Below are 20960 nucleotides of genomic sequence, written 5' to 3'. Positions count from 1 at the left end.
TTTTCACACTACTTATTATAACGCCAAACCATTAACATTGTAATCTACAAATAAATATTCTCATAATTAATTGTGCATTAATTTAATATAATCATATTTTCAAAACAGCCCGTCCACTGCATGTTTACATGTGAACGTTTTTTAACCTAGCTAAGTTACCATGACAGTAGCTAGCTAACCTAGCTAGATAGCATAACCTATTTAAAACCTTATAAAGAAGACAATCTATCTATATAATACATTGTGACATTATAACATCATTAGCTAGTATCTCAAACGATTGTAAATTACCTGGCTTAAAAAGACGTTTGTGGTGATGTTGTGGATTCACTTGACACTTGCTAGCTTCTGGCCGAGTTTTTCACAGCAGTTTTCTCTAAAACTATCGCGAGCAGGTAGTTAGTAGAAGGAGAGTGAATGAAGCTGCTATAGCGAGCAGGTAGTTAGTAGAAGGAGGGTGAATGAAGCTGCTATAGCGAGCAGCCCCTCTGCTGGACAAAACAAGCACAACGCGATTGAGACGTCAACCGGTAGGCTCTGTTGCCCGGTCTTTCTTAAAATATTATTTCACTTTGCAGTATTATTTTAACGCACAGTTAAAAAAGGGGGCATTTCCGGGGCCAGCTCCAGCCGGGGCCAGGCCACCAAAAACGGGGACTGTCCCCGGAAAATGGGGACGTCTGGTCACCCTAGTAGCTAACTGTTAAATCAAGCAGATATCTCAGCAGATATCTGAGGCACGCCCCTATTCCATCTCGAACTAAGTTTTGACATTATTTGTAAATGCTGTCTTTTCACACAAGTTCAAAAATACAGGTTTGAATTGATGCTCTTGAACGCACCTCGCGCTGGGGTCCTCGACTGCAACGGAAGTGATCGGTGTTTTTCTGACGGTTATTGCTATCAGGGATCCTTTGGGACGTCCATAACGTCCATAATCCTAAACCCTAACCTTAAATGTCAACGTAAATGGGGATCCCAAGGATCCCAGATTGCATTTTTCTGACAGCAGCTAATGTTAGCATCAGCTAGCCAGTCACGGTTAGTGCTATCTGGAATCCTTGGAATGCTTGGGACGTCCCTACAATAACCATTACCTAACCTAGCCTATCCTAACCCTTACCTAACCCATTTTACATTTCAATTTCAATAGGGGATAGGGACGTGCCAAGCATTCCAATTTGCTCCCAAATGGCTTTGTTCAAAATGCTTAAAAGCCGATCTTGAACCAAGGAAAAATTGCAAATCTCCAATGCAAAGCCAAAAAGTAGGGTACCATTTATGCCAGATCGTGAAAAGAGCATACTAATACTTTTTTACCTGGACAAATTATTAGATCCCCTGTAAAAAAAAAAAAAAGAAGACGTTTCTTTTTAATGCACTGCAAAAATGAGTTTAGACCAGAAGGAAGCACTCTCCTAACATGTTATTGTTTCTGCAGTGAGGATTCACCCTCATTGTATAATTATTGTAATATATCTGCAGGTAATCGTTGTTTTGAGCTAAAAAAAAATCAATAGAAGCTGTATGTAAATCAGGGAGCTAAATAAACGTCGCTATCTGGCTTTCTCCGATGCGATTCGGGTCCCGACCAAAAAGATCAGTTCAAAAAGAACGACCCATCACTAGCTAATGTTAGGATCAGCTATCCAGTGGGACGGTCAGTGCAATCCGGAATCCTTGGGATATCCCTACCCTAATCGCTACCCTTAATCATAACCCTTACCCGTTTTACATTTCAACTTCATGGGGTAGGGACTTCCCAAGGATCCCGGATAGCACGGACCCCATTCGGACATTGGAGTGGTACCCGACGTGTTGTGAATCCTGCCTGTCGTAACATTCGCTGAGGACTTTCCCACCCTTTATACGCCGTAAACTGTAAGACTGCTGCTACGATCCTACCAACGGGTCAGTCATTCAACGCACTGTGAAGTGCCTCGACACCCTGCTGTCCTGTTTACTTGCCAGGTCAGTGGCTCCTTGGCAAACTGCTAGCCCGCTGCTAACTACTGGTTAGCATTGTGATGGTGGGGGAAGGGTGCTTTTTTTTTGTACAGCAGTAGCAAATTAACGGATGTATTTCTAGAGATCGGCTGGGGAAACATTGGCAGTTACATTGTAAATTAATCGAGGGAAATCATGTGAAATAGCTTTGTGTCATGTTGTCATTTGCTAGTGTTGTAGTTAGCTAGCTAGCCAGTTTTAGCCGGGATGCCACAATTCCACAGACTGCCTGCCAGTCATAAATATATATATATATATATATATATATATATATATATATATATATATATATATATATATATATACAAAAAACAATATATATATATATATATTGTTTTTTGTAAGTGCCTGTCATTTAGTGGGACAGCAGAGAAACCACTAGCAGCTTCTAGACAGATTTAAGAGTTGTAACACAGTTGTATTGCATATGATTGCTCTCCATTCCCATTGATCTTCCCTTTTATATTCATTGATGCCAGTATCAAACTCAGTTACTTTGCATTACTTTTTGACCAGTCAAAAGTTTGGACACCTACTCATTCAAGAGTTTTTTTCTTTATTTTTAGAGAATAGAATAGAGAAGACATCAAAACTATGAAATAACACATATGGAATCATGTAGTAATCAAAAAAGTGTTAAACAAATCAAAATATATTTGATATTCTTCAAAGTAGTCACGCTTTGCACACTATTGGCATTCTCTCAACCAGCTTCACCTGGAATGCTTTTCCAACAGAGTACCCACATATGCTGAGCACTTGTTGGCTGCTTTTCCTTCACTCTGCGGTTCAACTCATCCCAAACCATCTCAAATGGGTTGAGGTCAGGTGATTGTGGAGTCCAGGTCATCTGATGCAGCGCTCCATCACTCTCCTTCTTGGTCAAATAGCACTTACACAGCCTGGAGGTGTGTTGGGTCATTGTCCTTTTGAAAACAAATGATAGTCCCAATAAGCGCAAACCAGATGGGATGGCGTATCGCTGCAAAATGCTGTGGTAGCCATGCTGGTTAAGTGTGACTTGAATTCTAAATAAATCATGACAGCGTCACCAGCAAAGCACCATCACACCTCCTCCTCCATGCTTCATGGTGGGAATCACACATGCAAAGATCATTCGTTCACTTACTCTGCGTCTCACAAAGTCATTGGAACCAAAAATCTTAAATTTGGACTCATCAGACCAAAGGACAGATTTCCACCGGTCTGATGTCCATTGCTCGTGTTTCTTGTTCCAAGCAAGTCTCTTCTTATTATTGGTGTTCTTTAGTAGTGGTTTCTTTGCAGCAATTTGACCATGAAGGCCTGATTCACGCATTCTCCTCTGAACAGTTAATGTTGAGATATGTCTGTTACTTGAACTCTGTGAAGCATTTGTTTGGGCTGCAATTTCTGAGGCTGGTAACTCTAATGAACTTATCCTCTGCAGCAGAGGTAACTCTGGGTCTTCCTTTCCTGTGGCGGTCCTCATGAGAGCCAGTTTCATCATAGCGCTTGATGGTTTTTGCGACTGCACTTAAATTTCAAGAACTTTGAAAGTTTCTTTTTCAGATTGACTGACCATGTCTTAAAGTAATGATGGACTGTTGTTTCTTTTTGCTTATTTGAGCTGGTCTTGCCATAATATGGACTTGGTGTTTTACCAAATAGGGCTATCTTCTGTATACCACCTCTACCATGTCACAACACAACTGATTGGCTCCCAACACATTAATAAGAAGGAAAGAAATTCCACAAATTAACTTTGCACACCTGTTAATTGAAATGCTTTCCAGGTGACTACCTCATGAAGCTGGTTGAGAGAATGCCAAGAGTGTGCAAAGCTGTCATCAAGGCAAAGGGTGGCGATTTTGAAGATTCTCAAATATAAAATATATTTTGATTTGTTTAACACTTTTTTTGGTTACTAGATTATTCCATGTGTTATTTCATAGTTTTGATGTCTTCTCTATCATTCTACAATGTAGAAAAATAAAGAAAAACCCTTGAATGAGTAGTTGTGTCCAAACTTTTGACTGGTACTGTAGGTGCTAACGTTGCAAGTGGAAACTAGCCTGTTGGGAATGACCTGGGGTCTGACTGACTTTCTGCTGCTTTGCTTTAAACAACAAGTTGTCTAAGGGAGAAACTGACTGACACATGCACTGACCACTTTCCAAAACTTGAGGATCCACTGTTGTAGAGGATTTCTGTGGTTACTTTGTGCAAGTTGTCACTCTCCAATGATATGGGCCGGCATTCTCAGTGGCTAAGATACAGAATAAGAATACTAGAATGGAAATGAACCTTCTTATGATGGGATAAAGGTCAGCCATTTTATTCAGGGAGTTAGTCAACCATAGTTTGCCAGTGCTGTGATAAGATATTGTGTCAAATAATATATTTTAAAGGGTGATTTATACAGAAAATGTGCTTAAAACCCGTATAAACTGTATTTATAACTATATGACTATTTTAGCTTGACAATAATTATATTACGTAATTTATGTTATAAACTGAGTGGTTTGAGCCCTGAATGCTGATTGCCTGACAGTCATGGTAAATCAGACCGTATTCCACGAGTACGACAAAACATTTATTTTATCTGCTCTAATTACATTGGTAACCAGTTTATAATAGTAATAAGGCACCTCGGGGGTTTGTGATATATAGCCAATATACCACGGCTAAGGGCTGTGTCAAGGCACTCCGCGTTGCGCCATATACCACACCCCGTTGGGCCTTATTGCTTTACACCATGCCCAGACTGGACTTGTGCCATCGTGCAGAAATGTATTTTGTCCCCCCACACCAAACGCGATCACGACACGCAGGTTGAAATATCAAAACAAACTCTGAACCAATTATATTAATTTGGGGACAGGTCGAAAAGCGTTAAACATTTTATGGAAATTTAGCTTGCAGTTGCTAGCTAATTTGTCCTATTTAGCTAGCTTGCTGTTGCTAGCTAATTTGTCCTGGGATATAAATGTTGAGTTGTTATTTTACCTGAAATGCACAAGGTCCTCTACTTGGACAATTAATCCACACATAAAATGGTCAAACGAATCGTTTCTAGTCATCTCTCCTCCTTGCAGGCTTTTTCTTCTTTGGGCTTTATATGGCGATTGGCATCTAACTTTTATATTATTTCCACGACTGACCGACCGACCTCAGTTCATCTTTTAATCACCCACGTGGGTATAACCAATGAGGAGATGGCACGTGGGTGTCTGCTTCTATAAACCAATGGGGAGAGGCAGGACTTGCACCGTGTTCAGCGTCACAAATAGAACTGACTTCTATTTTAGCACTTGGCAATGCAGACACTCGATGGCGCTGCGAGCAGTGTGGGTGCAATATTTGAATAACGTATGTATACATTTATTTTTCAACGCTCGCGTACACGACGCAAGCGTAGTGATCAGCATGTAAGTATAACATATGTCTTACTTTTATTTTCCTGCATAAGTAAAATCAGGATTATGTCTCTACTGCCATTCATTCCAATTAGACTGGTTTGGAATTCTCCCTGACCAATATGGGTCCATTTTTACCCCCATTCTGGCCATTCTGGAACATTGACGGTTAATGACATGGCCCCTCTTTTAATTTAATAGGATCGCTATGGGCTAAGATTTGTTTGAGAAGCCTCATGTTTAGTGGAGTGTGACAGCAGGACCTGCCATATCCTGCCCCATCACGTCTTTAAGACTGTGGCTGCACAGTGTTTTATTACTCAGAACTGGGTGAAGAGGAACGTACTCGTGCACTTGTGTGCATATGGCAATAGATAACACGGCGGGGTCCTAGGGTTCATTCTTATTCTCACTTTCATTTTCAACAATTTTTCTAGCTATTCCACCACATCCTTCCTTCCTATCGCTCACTTTCACTGAAATGAGAACTTACTGAACTAATTTCATTTCACGTAAAACAGTTAAGAAGCAACTGGCAAGAGAGAACTACAAGAGCAAACTGAACTCCAAGTCCCATTTCAGCACCTAGCCTACATGTAAGCCAACCTCACATTACCTGTTCTCTCCTCTTCCACCCCTCAGTGTGCGGGCCCCATTGTGGATCCCCAGCCCCAGCGAGCGGCGGGGGGAGGCAGAGGCTGGGGCAGCCTGAGGCAGAGGGCACAGCGCTAGCAGGGCCATGAACGTCACCGGGTACCAGCAGCAGCAGGGGGGTTTTCGGACATGCCGAGGCACACTCAGGGAGAGGGATCCTAGGCAGGGTGTGGGCATGGAGACAGCCTGCTGCCTGGCCCCTGGAGCCCTGCGCAGACTGATTGAGCTGCCGTCTCCCCCGCTCAACCGCCACCAGCTGAAGAGACTGGAGGAGCACAGGTACTGTGATAGAAAAATCTAATATTTACCTTTGTTCTGATGATCATATGGTATGTTTTATACTTGTCATTACATCAAACTAGGGATGCACCAATTTGACATTTTTGTCTGATACCGATATCCGATATTTTCCTTGCCAAAAAACCCAATACCGATAACCGATATTTTATTAGCGGCCTTTTAAGCATTCTAGTACAGTTAAATAGTTGAAACACACACTGACCCAAAAGTTATTTTGTTGGCATTTACATATGTCCCCATTAGCAGTAAAACATAATCAAAACCTATTTCTTTCACTTACTTGCTGTGCTGTTTCGTTGTTCATTTGTTCAGTCGTTTCATTCTCAACCAGGATTTCAACATACATGTCAAGCAGTGAAGTTTCAGCTTTGTCTGTCCGTGGCCTCTCTTCCTCGGAGCGCACTGTCACTGTGTCCGTTTCCATCTTGTCCAGCTGTGTATGTAACATTTCACGTAAACCCTGTTTCTTGTCTGCATCGAAGTAGCAGTCCTTGTACCTAGCATCGAACATGGTGGCAACACAGTAGAGGCGCAGAGAGAATGCCACCGAAATGCTTGTTCACAGTCTCTAGTAGAGTACTTTTCCAAGTTAACCCCGCGGTCTGTCTGCAGTTTTGTTGAGCAGGTGTTTCAATGCCATGACAGAGGGTATCACGTCTGCTGCAGACTCAGTTGATGAGCTTATTTCTCCAGTCAGTTGTTCGAATGGAGCTAGGGGTGTGTTCATGTTGCCAAGTTTCAAACATGTTCGCAAATGCCATTGAAATTGCAGCAGCGGTATGAGAACCAGTACATTCTTGAGCATGTAATACGGCTTTCCTCAGTAGGAAATTCTCGTCGACCCACTGTGCTGTCAGACTCCGCATACTTAAGGGGCTGACATCGCTTGTCCGAACGATCGGGAAGTCGGGAAGCTAATAGCAGTGACTCCCATAGCAAGTAGCTCATGGATGTGCATTTCCAACAATACTGTGTAACTCCGGTAGGGCAACATCTGAAAAATAGCGCCTACTTGGTAGTGTGTACCGGGGGCTCGAGGTGCTCGACCAGTCGGCGAAAGCCAACATCATCCACGACAGAGAACTGTTGATTGTCAAGGGCAATGAATTCCATTATCTTGGCGTTAATGGATTTTGCCTTTGAGTTGTCTCGCTGAAATCTTACTCTTTCAAGGACTGCTCCACTTGTTGACTGCTCGATCCACACAGCAGACATTGTGGGCTAGGTTAGGAATGCTGTGTTGCACGTGTATGGCCTGTCCCTTTGCGGAAAATCCAATTGACATCGTAGCCTGCATTGTTTGCCGAGCATTACAAAGGGAACAAATTATTGGACCTCGAATACATCCTTTAGATCATTCAGAATAATTATTTTGGAATGTTATTGTTTTTCCGCACAATCAATCATACACTGAGTGTACAAAACGTTAGGAACATCTTCCTAATATTGAGTTGCATCCCCTTTTGCCCTCAGAACAGCCTCAATTCGTCAAGCGTTCCACAGGGATGCTAGATATTGTTAGATATTACTGTACTGTCGGAGCTAGAAACACAAGCATTTCCCTACACCCACAATAACATCTGCTAAACACATGTATGTGACCATCAAATTTGATATGATGCTTCCCACAGTTGTCATGTTAGCTGGCTGTCCTTTGGGTGGTGGACCATTCTTGATACACACAGGAAACTGTTGAGCGTGGAAACACAGAAGCGTTGCAGTTCTTTACTCAAACCGGTGCGCCTGGCACCTACTACCATACCCCGTTCAAAGGCACTTAAATATTTTGTCTTTCCCATTCACCCTCTGAATGGCGCACACACACAATCCATGTTTCAATTGTCTCGAGGCTTAAAAATCCTTTAACTTGTCTCCTCCCCTTAAGCTACACTGATTGAAGAGAATTTAACAAGTGACCTCAATAAGGGATCATAGCTTTCACCTGGATAACGCTGATCCGTCTATGCCATGAAAAGAGCAGGTGTTCCTAATGTTTTGTCCACTCAGTGTATATCTGGCCAACATACTCAACCCACTGTAAGTTTTTTTGCCGCTGTAAGTTTCCTGTGCAATGTGGGGAATGCTGAACGATTTGGCAAGGCAACTGTGTGTAGAGCCGTGAGAAGATTCTGCTTCGCATTGAAGATATTTTTTTACGTCTTTGCTGCATTCCCTGGCCATCAAGCTGTCCATATAATCAAGTGGGACTTTTACAGAATTGCAGGTAGAGTAGGCTGCAGTCAGTTGACTGCCAGCGATACTTTGCTAATCTCAAATGAATAAGTCTAGGCAACATGATAAAAAGTAGAATATTGACTAATTCATCTCGCAGATTTTCCAAACATGATTGACGCTATAGATGGGACACATATCCCCCATTCAAAGACCCTCTGGACCAAATGAAGGAGACTACGTGAATATACAATCTTATTAAGTATAAACACACAGGTAGCTATTGAATACTGTCGCCTGCACTTTCACCAAACCAAATCATTTCCAGAAACAGTCATTCAATTCAATGATCTTTCTTACTTCTTTGGTCAGATGATCTGGGACTCCCATGGGGATTACAACTAAACTAATGTCACACCCCTCACTATTGTCATTGGTTGCACTAATTGCACTGTTTGTCTACATAACCTGGTTCAAGTATTCATGACATTACCCTGAGGAAGGCACAGTGATGCCGAAACGTTGGTAAATACCCATTAAATCGCTGGGAGATTATACATGGTGTGTCCGACTTTCTTTATTTTGAACGTTGTTGCCCGTGTTGTCATGAAAAGCACTCTGTCGTCAATCAATTATTATTCCTCCAACATAGGATATGGAATGGGCCTATCACTGCAATTGTGACACAGGCTACTACAACTTACATGTTAGGTTATAGCCTTGACATGCAATATCACCCGCGTTGCCCTAAAAGTGCTCTGTAAAGTGAAAGCGTTATTACTAATCACTCATGTGTATAAGCTCGGCCTATTACATATTGGAATTGGAATTTCACTTATGCATTGAATCGGTCTGCAATTTTCTGCCAGGCTCACTCTGTCTTTTGCTGCGGTCAGTGTGTTACTTCTTTGGATAAATATGGGAACGTATTCGTTGTGTGTTACAGTTGTTTCTTGTTCGAGAACAATATTTCACAAGTCTAGGTCTTTTGGCTCCATGTCTATCGTTTTTTTCTGTCCTCGACATAATTACCTTTTTTGAGTGTTACGCGCACGCGCCAGTTGTCAGGTCAACCAATCTGCGCTTCGCTTCGCCTAGTAACTTAAACGAGAAGCAGCCGTTCCGGAACCAAGAAATCCCAGACTCCCTTATCTGGTTAAAAGAAGCCAAATATTTTGGCTTTCCGGGATACTCCACTCGTTCCCCCTCTACAGGTACAGCAGTGCAGGTCGCTCCCTGCTGGAGCCTCTGATGCAGCGCTACTGGGAGTGGCTGGTGGGCCGCGTGCCAGCCTGGATCGCTCCCAACCTCATCACCATCGTGGGCCTGGCCACCAACGTATTCACCACCCTGGTGCTAGTCTACTACTGCCCCACCGCCACTGAACAGGTAACAATGGCAACAATATGGCACCTATTCAGGTAGTGTGTACGTACTACTGTACTGCCACACAGCCACTGAACTGGTTGGTTGTACACTGCCTGGTGTTGGATTCTGGGGTAAACTTTGAACATTGTTATACTCAGAGTATAGGAACATTGGTTACAAAGGAGACATGAGGGGTGCCATAATGAAGCTTGGGAGGGTGATGAGTGTTTTCTCTGCAATCATTTGTGACAGTACTGATAAGGCGAGAAACCATTGAAGGCTCATATCACTTAGTTCCCTGCTTAGCGAGAAGGATGCAATGTTTAGAGATAAGGAGGAGACTCCACCCAAAGTGGGGTATGAACACCACCGCGGGGGAAGCCATGTCTTTTGTCTGAATACAGCTGGTGTCGACCCTTTGGGAAGAATTCAACTTGGTTAAAGCTTCTCTAGTGTCCGGGAGTTATTTACTCTGAAAAAGAAGAACCTAACACTGGCTTAGTGCCGTGGACATTGCACAGTTTGAGGGTTGAAGTAAAGTGCTACCGCGTGGTATTTACCTGTCCAGACAGACAGACCGACAGAGAGAAGCTTCCATCGCAGACAGTCAGATGATTGAGCAGTGAAGCTACCTGTATTGCCCAGCTGTTTTGAAAACACATTAACGTCAGTTGTTTTGTCTCAAGGTTCTGTGGCTGTTTTTTTTTTATTTTTCTATTAGCAACAGCTTTGTTTGTTTCCCCTCTCTCTGCTGTCGAGGAGAGTTTTGGTATAGCTCAGGCTTTCTGTTCTGGATGAACACCCCGTGCCCATAGCTCTCAGGTTACAGCTAGTCTGCACCTGATTCCACGTTCCCCAGCCCCCTTCCCGGCCCACACCCCACACCAGCACCACAGCAGAGATGAGTGCATGCTAAGGACGGAATAGAGAGGACACGGCAAAACATGCAAACTGTTAAGCTTAGTAGTTCCCCTCTAGAACCGAAAGCCTAGAGTAACTTCCCACAAGGGAATATAATTGGTGATATCAGACTTCAAAGTACATGGAGTTAGATTACGTTCAAACGAAAACTTTGTATACAAGAGCCATTACCAAACAGCCCAATGCAGTATAATGCATTTTGTTCGTCCATAGACCACCATGTGCTTTGTGGGTTCAGCACTAGTGTGGACTGGACTTAGTCTCTACCTATTTTATCATAGAAAGGCCAGTCTAACCATGGAAGAAAACATGTATTAACCCTATCATATTGATCAAAATTCCAGCTTTCCCAGCTAGCAGCTAACTGTATATTTGACCGTTGAATTGAATCCACAAATTACCCTCGGCCTACTTTTGGATGTTATCTGCAAGGCAAAACATGGCCTCATCTTATGGGTCTCTTTTAATGCCGGTGTTATTCTATCCTGGTCCTGGAAGCCCATAGGTTGTGCAGGTTTCTGTTCTAGCCCAGCCGTAACACACCTGATTCAACTGATCAAGGGTTTGATAATTAGTTGATTAGTTGAATCCAGTGCTGGGATGGAACAAAAGCCTGCACACCCTGTGAGTCTCCAGGGGGCAGGGTTGAAGAGCACTGCTTTAGTGTCCCCTGACTTCCCCTGTGCTGCTAAAGCAGACGACAGTCTTAACAGGCTGCAGCTAAAAGGTGGGTTAGAGCAGTTAGTTAGGGGTGTAATTAGGAGGATCTGCAGGGCGTAACTTTGTTTTCCCTTTCTATAAATAGCGCTCTGTCTCTAGTTCTCGACCTCCTCCTCTTCCTGTTTCTTTTTGTAGGACAAAGGTCGAGAGATGGCTCTGCGCGCATGTACTGTATGCTCACAATGTGGAGAAACTGGGCAGAGCGAGACGAAGAGACGAGGGACTTCAGTTGAGTTTAGTACAGAGAGGACAGGCTTGGTAGGGTACTAGCTCTAGAGGGAGAGGCTCAGTGACTATGTACAGACGTCCTAATTATATTGCCTTTACAATGTCCATGCTCATTGTTGTAAGAGTGATTCGACACTTGACATCACAGGTCATATTTATGTTAACAGGATGCTAAAACATTAGTGGCAGCACTGTTTCATAGCCCAGAGACAATTGTATTTACTTAACATGCTGCAGTAGTCAGTGTCCTGTTTGCTGATGGCCCAGGTCAGGATCGTTAAGGACAGACTGCCCCGTGGCTGTGGGTGTATTAGTGCTCTATAGGAGTCTATGTGGGTCCCGTGTGGCTCAGTTGGTAGAGCATGGCGCTTGCAACGCCAGGGTTGTGGGTTCGATTCCCATGGGGGACCAGTATGAAAATCGATGCACTCATTTCTTTCTGTACTCATTTCTTTCTGTACTCGTTTCTTTCTGTAGGAGCGTTTGCTAAATGACTGAAAATGTCAGGCGTAATGAGTAAACGGTGCAGCTGATACAGGGTGTCATGTTCTCTTTGCTGAGTGTCTCACCATGTCGTGTTTGAACAGAAAGTCTACTTGCTCTAGGGGCCCTTGTTAGATTTCTCACGGCATTTTTAATTCCTAATCACATGTTTCATGAGAACACAGAGGCAGTCGGTAGATCTTTCCACCCTGCTCTACTTTTCAACATCCCACATGCCCCACGAACAAACTTTCCTTTCGCAAACCCCCTCCCACTCCCCAAATCCCTGTTTTTGGTCAGAGGGCCTGAATGAATAAAAAAAAGCGTAATTTATCGGGGTATGAGCCAGGTTGTGCCACTCTGCAATAACAGAGTTATTTATATGAATGCCAAATTGGCAAGCCTGTAAATTGTAGGCCGTGTCATATTCCAGTTGGTTTTAGTCAGTGTATAAGCTGCTGTCAGCTCATCATAGACCCAGTGAGTACAGAACAGGAAATGAAGGCAGACAACATTGATGATGCTGTGAAACTCTCTCCGTGCTGATTGGCTAATGAAGGACCAAGCTCTGCGGTGTTCCAAAGCTGTTGAGAGGGAAACAAACTATACAAGTTCACAAACATCTCTCCTTTGTATAGCTGTAGCCTACATCTGCCAGAAGATCATATTTTATGTCAGATGGTGCACTATTGATGATAATACCCACTGGTTCTCAAAGAACACAACTTCTAAATGCCTTGTGGAAATTACCCTAACATAATCAAACATGTTATATTTCTCCATTGGGAGAAAGGAAGTCATAAGTATTCACCAAGTCCCCCATTTTTGTGACTTCCTTTTTCTTCAGGCACCTCTGTGGGCATACCTTCTGTGTGCTGTGGGCCTGTTTGTGTACCAGTCATTGGACGCCATTGACGGGAAGCAGGCCAGACGAACCAATAGTAGCTCTCCACTGGGCGAACTGTTTGACCACGGCTGTGACTCCCTCTCCACAGGTACAGCTGCCCCTCTGTGTGTCTGTGGGTTTGCCCTATTAGGATGTCATTGAATCTGTGCTTCTATTTCCTCTCTCTCTCTCAGTGTTTGTGGTCCTGGGCACCAGTATAGCAGTGCAGCTGGGCACCAACCCTGACTGGATGTTCTTCTGCTGTTTCGCTGGCATGTTCATGTTCTACTGTGCCCACTGGCAGACCTACGTCTCTGGCACCCTGCGCTTTGGCATGTGAGTGTGTCTGCGCTCAGAGGAGAGGGAGTTGGCAACAGTGGGAGTTGGGAGACAACTGGGTTAATAGTTATAATAGATTTATACTGAACAAGAAAATAAACGCAACATAAAAAAAGGTAGGGGCATGGATCAGAAAACCAGTCCGTATCTGGTGTGACCACCATTTGCATCATGCAGTGCAACATCTCCTTCGCATAGAGTTGATCAGGCTGTTGATTGTGGCCTGTGGAATGTTGTCCCACTCGTCAATGGCTGTGTGAAGTTGCTGGATATTGGCGGGAACTGGAACACGCTGTCGATCCAGAGCATCCCAAACTTGCTCAATGAGTGACATGTCTGGTGAGTATGCAGGCCATGGAAGAACTGTGACAGTTGTGTGCAGATCCTTGCGACATGGGGCTGTGCATTATCATGCTGAAACATGATGTGATGGAGGCGGATGAGTGGCACGACAATGGGCCTCAGGGTCACGTCACGGTATCTCTGTGCATACAAATTGCCATTGATAAAATGTAATTGTGTTCGTTGTCCGTATGCCTGCCCATACCATAACCCACCGCCACCATGGGGCACTGTTCACAACGTTGACATCAGCAAACCGCTTGCCCACATGACTCCACACATGTACATGTGAGGCCGGTTGGACGTACTGCCAAATTCTCTAAAATGACGTTGGAGGCGGCTTGGCAACAGCTCTGGTGGACGTTCCTGCAGTCAGCATGCCAATTGCACGCTCCCTCAAAACTTGAGACATCTGTGGCATTGTGTTGTGTGACAAAACTGCACATTTTAGAGTGGCCTTTTATTGTCCCCAGCACAAGGTGCACCTGTGTAATGAGCATGATGTTTAATCAGCTTCTTGATATGCCACACCTGTCAGGTGGATGAATTACCTTGGCAAAGGAGAAATGCTTATTAACAGGGATGTAAACAAATTTGTGCACCACATTTGAGAGAAATCTTTTTGTGCGAATGGAACATTTCTGGAATGTTTTTTTTTGTTCAGCTCATGAAACATGGAACCAACACTTTACATGGGTCGTTTTATGTTTTTGTTCAGTATAGTTAGTCTGGGTAGCTATTTGGTTAAATATTTACCTATCCGCATTGACCTTTTTTGCACTAACTTTTTTGACTCGTCACATACACTGCTGCTACTGTTTAATATCTGCCACTTTATTCCTAGTTATATGCACCTCAATTACCTTGCACCCCTAGACATCGACTCGGTACAGGTGTCCTTGTATATAGCCAAGTTATCGTTACTCATTGTGTATCTGTTTTATTATTACGGGTTTTACTTTTCTATTATTTCTCTATTTTCTTTCTCTCTGCATTGTTGGGAAGGGCCCGTAAGCAAGCATTTCACTGTTAGTCCACACCTGTTGTTTACGGAGCATGTGACGAGGAGTAGTCCATGCTACTGAAGGAATATTGAAACATACACTACCGTTCAAAAGTTTGGGATTAGAAATGTCCTTGTTTTCCATGAAAACATATATGATATTAGTTGCAAAATGAATAGGAAATATAGTCAAGATGTTGACAAGGTTATAAATAATGATTTTTTTATTGAAATAATAATTGTGTCCTTCAAACTTTGCTTTCGTCAAAGAATCCTCCATTTGCAGCAACTACAGCCTTGCAGACCTTTGGCATTCTAGTTGTCAATTTGTTGAGGTAATCTGAAGAGATTTCACCCCATGCTTCCTAAAGCATCCTCCCACAAGTTGGATTGATTTGATGGGCACTTCTTACGTACCATACGGTCAAAGCTGCTCCCACAACAGCTCAATAGGGTTGAGATCCGGTGACTGTGCTGGCCACTCCATTACAGACAGAATACCAGCTGACTGCTTCTTCCCTAAATAGCTCTTGCATAGTTTGGAGCTGTGCTTTGGGTCATTGTCCTGTTGTAGGAGGAAAATGGCTCCAATTAAGTGCGTCCACAGGGTATGGCATGGGTTTGCAAAATGGAGTGATAGCCTTCCTTCTTCAAAATCCCTTTTACCCTGTACAAATCTCCCACTTTACCACCACCAAAGCACCCCAGACCATCACATTGCCTCCACCATGCTTGACAGATGGCGTCAAGCACTCATCCAGAATGTTCTTTTTTGTGATCCGAACACCTCAAACTTAGATTCGTCTGTCCATAACACTTTTTTCCAATCTTCCTCTGTCCAGTGTCTGTGTTCTTTTGCCCATCTTAATCTTTTATTTTTATTGGACAGTCTGAGGTATGGCTTTTTCTTTGCAACACTGCCTAGAAGGCCAGCATCCCGGAGTCGCCTCTTCACTGTTGATGTTGAGACTGGTGTTTTGCGGGTACTATTTAATGAAGCTGCCAGTTGAGGACTTGAGGTGTCTGTTTCTCAAACTAGACACTCTAATGTACTTGTCCTCTTGCTCAGTTGAGATCTTCGGTTTCTTGTCAATTTCTCACATGGAATAGCCTTCTTTTCTCAGAACAAGAATAGACTGACGAGTTTCAGAAGAAAGTTCTTTGTTTCTGGCCATTTTGAGCCTGTAATCGAACCCACAAATGCTGATGCTCCAGATACTCACCTAGTCCAAAGAAGGCCAGTTTTATTGCTTCTTTAATTAGAACAACAGTTTTCAGCTGTGCTAACATAATTGCAAAAGGGTTTTCTAATGATCAATTAGCTAATCCAAGTTTCTCATTTTAAAAGGCTAACACAACGTGCCATTGGAACACAGGAGTGATGGTTGCTGATAATGGGCCTCTGTACGCCTATGTAGATATTCCATAAAGAATCAGCCGTTTCCAGCTCCAATAGTCATTTACAACATTAACAATGTCTACACTGTATTTCTGATCAATTTGATGTTATTTTAATGGATTTTTTATTTATTTTTCAAAAGCAAGGACATTTCTAAGTGGCCCCAAACTTTTGAACGGTAGTATACATGTTTACTATTAGTCTATCATGATTGGTTGGGAGAGCTGTGGTCAGGTGGACAGTGTTTGGGTCGGTCCATAGGGCAGCTGTGTGGCGCTGTGCTTATGGACAGAGTTGATGACTTCTGACTAACCTCTGCTCTCTGCCTGCTCCTCTCAGCATTGATGTGACTGAGGTGCAAATCTTCATTATAATCATGTATTTGCTGGCCGCTGTGGGAGGATCCGCTTTCTGGCAGTCACTGGTAATTCTGATTGGCTCAAACTTCCACTGATTGTCTATTGGTAACTGAAATGAATGGCATAACTGAATGTTGAAACTGAAACAGTAACTGCTATTATAACGGTGGAGTTTCCTGCATTGGTATGTTCTAATTCTTTGTGCAGTATGATTCCTTACCATAGTAAATGCAATTTCACTTTGAGTAATGAAACAGTTTTACTGACAAGTACCCATCTTACTAACAATGTTCAGGGCTGTTTTAATATACTAAACACTCAAGTGGTGGTGACTGGTTGTTGTTTTGTAATGAATAATATCTTGCTCTCTCACCTCCACAGATCCCAGTCATAAACATCCAGATGAAAATAGTTCCAGCCATCTGCACTTTCTTAGGTGCCATCTTTTCCTGTACTAATTACTTCCGGGTTATATTTACCGGAGGTAAGGGCAAAAATGGATCCACAATAGCAGTAAGTCGACACTCGCGCTCAATTCCAAATCGACCTGTAGCCTAGTCCATGACCTTCATGTAGATGGGCATATCAACTTAATGGTAGTCACTCCTTGCCCTGATAGACTCAGATTTTTTCTCTCCCTATTGCTCACATATTTCCAGTCCTTTAAGATCTACAGAAATGCCTAGGGGGAAGGGGCAATCTGACATCAGTCCTTCTCCCAAATTCCTTCACCAACACTGACACAAGGTAGTTCACAATCACTATATAGGCTTTGCCATGTACCTTCTAGAGATGGTGAAGCTAGCTTGATGTGCTTGTGTACTTGTTTCATCCATTTTACGGAGTTATCTATTAGCTTCAGAGGAAATGAAGGATGTGTGTTAAGACTGTTGGACCTGATCCCAGTTCAGTTCAGTTGTCGGAGCGATATCAGTGTTTGTCACATGGAAGTAATTACTTTATATGTTTTCCTTCGGGAGATACTGTATGTTATGGCACCTAGTTATACACAAATTATATGAGGCCATCTGTGCTCTTTTAAGGTCCTTACTACTGAATAGTGTCTGTTCCAGGTGCATAAAATTCTAAATAAGAATACTGGAAGAGATGGAGACCATCTGTCAAACAAAGGAATAAATCCAAAACTGAGGCTTGAACGCAAAATTAAGATGTTTGTTTCGGCACCATGATGTTTTAATAATCATAGTGCATAAATGAAAGGTGAAAACAAAACACAAATGTTTCGGCCTAAGGTGATGGTGGATTATACACACCAGCGTTCATTACTGTGTGTTTTCTTTCACCCTAACTGCATTCCCATGTCATTCACATATTGTATCATTGTGGCCTATTAATGTCGTTTATTATACAGTCTCTCTCTCTTTTCTCCCTCTCTTCTCCAGGGAACCAGTGTCCTATCTCCTGTGTTACATATAGGCTCAGTAATAATACTGGCCATGATGATCTATAAGATGTCAGCTATCCAGTTGTTTGAGAAGCACCCCTGTGTTTATATCCTGGCCTTTGGCTTCGTGTCGGCCAAGATCACCAACAAATTAGTTGTAAGTGTGGCGCGCTGCTAATTGGTGTAATGTAATACCTGTGCATCCTGTGTAAATGTGCTTGGATGTAAGAACGTTTATGACGTAAATGAATGTCATCAATGTAAATGTGCTTGCTGATTGGAGCATGACTGATGCCTGTGTCTTGTTTGTTTCAGGTAGCACATATGACAAAGAGTGAGATGCATCTCCATGATATAGCATTCCTGGGGCCAGGCCTGCTGTTCCTGGACCAGTATTTCAACAGTTTTATTGATGAATACCTGGTGCTGTGGATTGCGCTGGTGAGTACACACACACACACGCACATTTCCATGACATAGAGGTCTATAGTATCTGAGCAAGTCCAGGGTGAAGTTATGCAACAACAATGCATGAGGGCATGCAATCTGCAGCATGTGTTTTAATGACAACATGTATCTTTGAAATGAACCATCAGTCTGATCATATCCAACACTAATTGTACTTCACTCTGAAAGGTATAAAGACTTACTGTGCATTTTTCAGAGGCACGTGTTTTCAGTCTAATGCCACGTTTATTTGGAACTAGTCGCAAAACCCTTTCATACTTTTATCTTCGGCATCATCTAGCCATCTACACACTGGATCCATTGTGTACAGTTGTGTTGATCAAGTTATCTTGTTTCCTGACTCTTCATTTTCTCCTCTTCTGCTTTCCGTCTGCAGATCCTGTCTTTCGTTGACTTGGTGCGTTACTGTGTCAGTGTTTGCAACCAGATCGCCTCCCATCTTCACATCTTTGTCTTCCGAATAAAGCCACTGACCCCCTCCACCCTTCAGTGAGGGCACGGACGCCATTGCTGTCTATCGCTCTTTCTTTCTTTTCTTTCTTTCTTTCGCTCTCTCTTCATGTTAGTTAGTAAGTTGTTGCTCTTTCACCATTTTTTGTATTTGTTGAGGCAGGGTTGGGGTGGATGTGTGTGAAGCTATGATGTGGGTGGAGCTATTACCAGTAGAGGTGCTGGCAAGTGAATGTGGGCATAAATGAAATATAATGAGTTAATAATAATGATGATAATAATAATAAGTTATTGTCCATCGCTGCTTTGTGCAATTTCTGTTGATTTCATCTTGTTACAGTAATCAGATTCCTGAACAAAAATAATGCTTTGTCTCTTTTTCTGAAATGAATAGTCACATTGGACATGTACTGAATGCTCTTCTCTGTGTCAGAGAGGGTAAATAAGTGCAAGAAGACTGCAAGGGGCTTGAATAGGTGCTGCCCTATTCATTTAATAATGATCATTATTATTTTCTTATTGAACTTTGAAACAAACATTTCATGTGTTGACATAGTGTGTTTGTTGGTTAGTTGTTCTCTACAAGGAAATGTACAGCATCGAAAGAGATTACACAGGTTGTCAGTCTGCTTTCAGTTTTGTTTCGTAAGAGTGTCGTGTCTTTATTAAATGTATATATCATTTTGCAATATTTGCATAACCTCACTTTTCAGTTTCACAAATATCAAACTATTAGGGTGTTGGTATTTGTAGTGTTCTTTTATTTCAAAAAGTTTTTCCTGGCAATACAGTATCTGATCAAACCTACATAAGTGGTACATTACCTTGCAATTACATTCAAATGATTTCTGTAATATATTACAGATATTACTACATGACTAAACAAATTCTTGTAAAGATACAAATTGTATTGCATATTTGAAAAGATAAGTGTCTCAAGCCTTGCTTCCCTGAAATGGCTCAAGCATACATTGTCTCCAATGCCACCAACATTACACAGTGCTTATGGCACTACATGCAGGTTTGCTAGCGCTTGTCAAGCATACTACTCTGTATATCCAGTTTAATATTGCTTTTAAATAGTTGAATGTATAACATATAATTTACATTTTGCTTTAGATTTGTGTGCCTGTTTATTATTGTATTGTCCTGTTGCACCTCTGCCCTCTCAGATACTGTCGTGTTGCATTTGTCTCGGGAATGCTCAACGAAAACTAAATGCCAAGTGTTATTGAAAAGTATTGATGTGATTTTTGTCCCCCCAAAAAGTAGTGTCATTCTCATTGGAAGCTAAAGATGTTGTCTGCGCTTGCTCATATCTAGAATCTAAGGACATGTTTTAATTTTACTTAAAATGATTTTGTAATTTATTTTTAAATTACCGTGTAACACATCTACGAACAACTTTCTGCCCTGTGCCAGGTCCACGTACAGCAATTGATAGTGTTTTGGGAGAATTGGGGAGTTTCAATGTGACAGAAAAATGATATTCTAACTGTGCCCTAATCTTATTTGTCTGTACAACGTTTTTGCCTCTATACCTGCAGTCTGCTTATAATTCACCATCAGAATCAATAGAAACTCTGTCATTTCAATGAAAAACAGACTTTATTTCTGTGTGTATTGTTATTGAGCTCATTTGACAATGTGTACAAGTAATTTTCAGACAAGTAAAAGGTTGCCTTAAACACAATATAATTTTTTTCTTCTTTTGGAAGATAAAGGTCAAGCCTCTTAAACAAATTAGGGGCATGTTGTCTCTGTGTGTGTTTACTGGCAAAGGCTTGTGTTTTCTTCCTTGTTACTGTTGTTTTCTTTTAGCCAGACCGTCAAGCTCAGGTATATTACAGTGTGCAGAATTGTATGTTCATAGGCTATGAGAAAATAACTTCAAAATCACTTCGACAATCTCTCCCTCACCTACCAATGCAAATAAAATGTCATTCACACATGTAAGAAGCTACTTGTTGCCTGTGTTATTTGTGATAAAGGTTTCTACACTGAGTGTACAAAACACATCAGCTCTTTCCATGACATACTACAGATTCAGTGCTTGAC

At 42.2% G+C, this 20960-nt stretch overlaps 1 protein-coding gene across 1 annotated transcript; it reads left to right on the top strand.

The window, feature by feature from the left end:
* The first annotated feature begins 1601 nt into the window (after positions 1–1601).
* LOC120063142 (choline/ethanolaminephosphotransferase 1-like) lies at positions 1602–20865 on the top strand. The gene is made up of 10 exons (XM_039013331.1): positions 1602–1971; positions 6048–6338; positions 9746–9920; positions 13099–13246; positions 13332–13473; positions 16560–16644; positions 16961–17092; positions 17983–18141; positions 18300–18425; positions 18829–20865. Exons 2-10 carry the CDS (start codon positions 6145–6147, stop codon positions 18943–18945), a joined length of 1278 nt encoding a protein of 425 aa, XP_038869259.1. The 5' UTR covers positions 1602–1971; positions 6048–6144; the 3' UTR covers positions 18946–20865.
* Positions 20866–20960: the final 95 nt, after the last annotated feature.

The sequence above is a fragment of the Salvelinus namaycush genome, chromosome 2 (genome assembly GCF_016432855.1).
Source record: "Salvelinus namaycush isolate Seneca chromosome 2, SaNama_1.0, whole genome shotgun sequence".
NCBI lineage: Eukaryota > Metazoa > Chordata > Actinopteri > Salmoniformes > Salmonidae > Salvelinus > Salvelinus namaycush.
This window is presented reverse-complemented; position numbering and strand designations above follow the sequence as displayed.

Excerpts from the sequence above, each read along its gene's own strand:
- LOC120063142 (XM_039013331.1), top strand. The coding sequence starts at position 6,145 with ATGAACGTCACCGGGTACCAGCAGCAGCAGGGGGGTTTTCGGACATGC. Across the intron at positions 9,921-13,098 it reads GCCCCACCGCCACTGAACAG|GCACCTCTGTGGGCATACCT; the intron begins GTAACAATGGCA and ends CTTTTTCTTCAG. Across the intron at positions 18,426-18,828 it reads TGGTGCTGTGGATTGCGCTG|ATCCTGTCTTTCGTTGACTT; the intron begins GTGAGTACACAC and ends TTCCGTCTGCAG.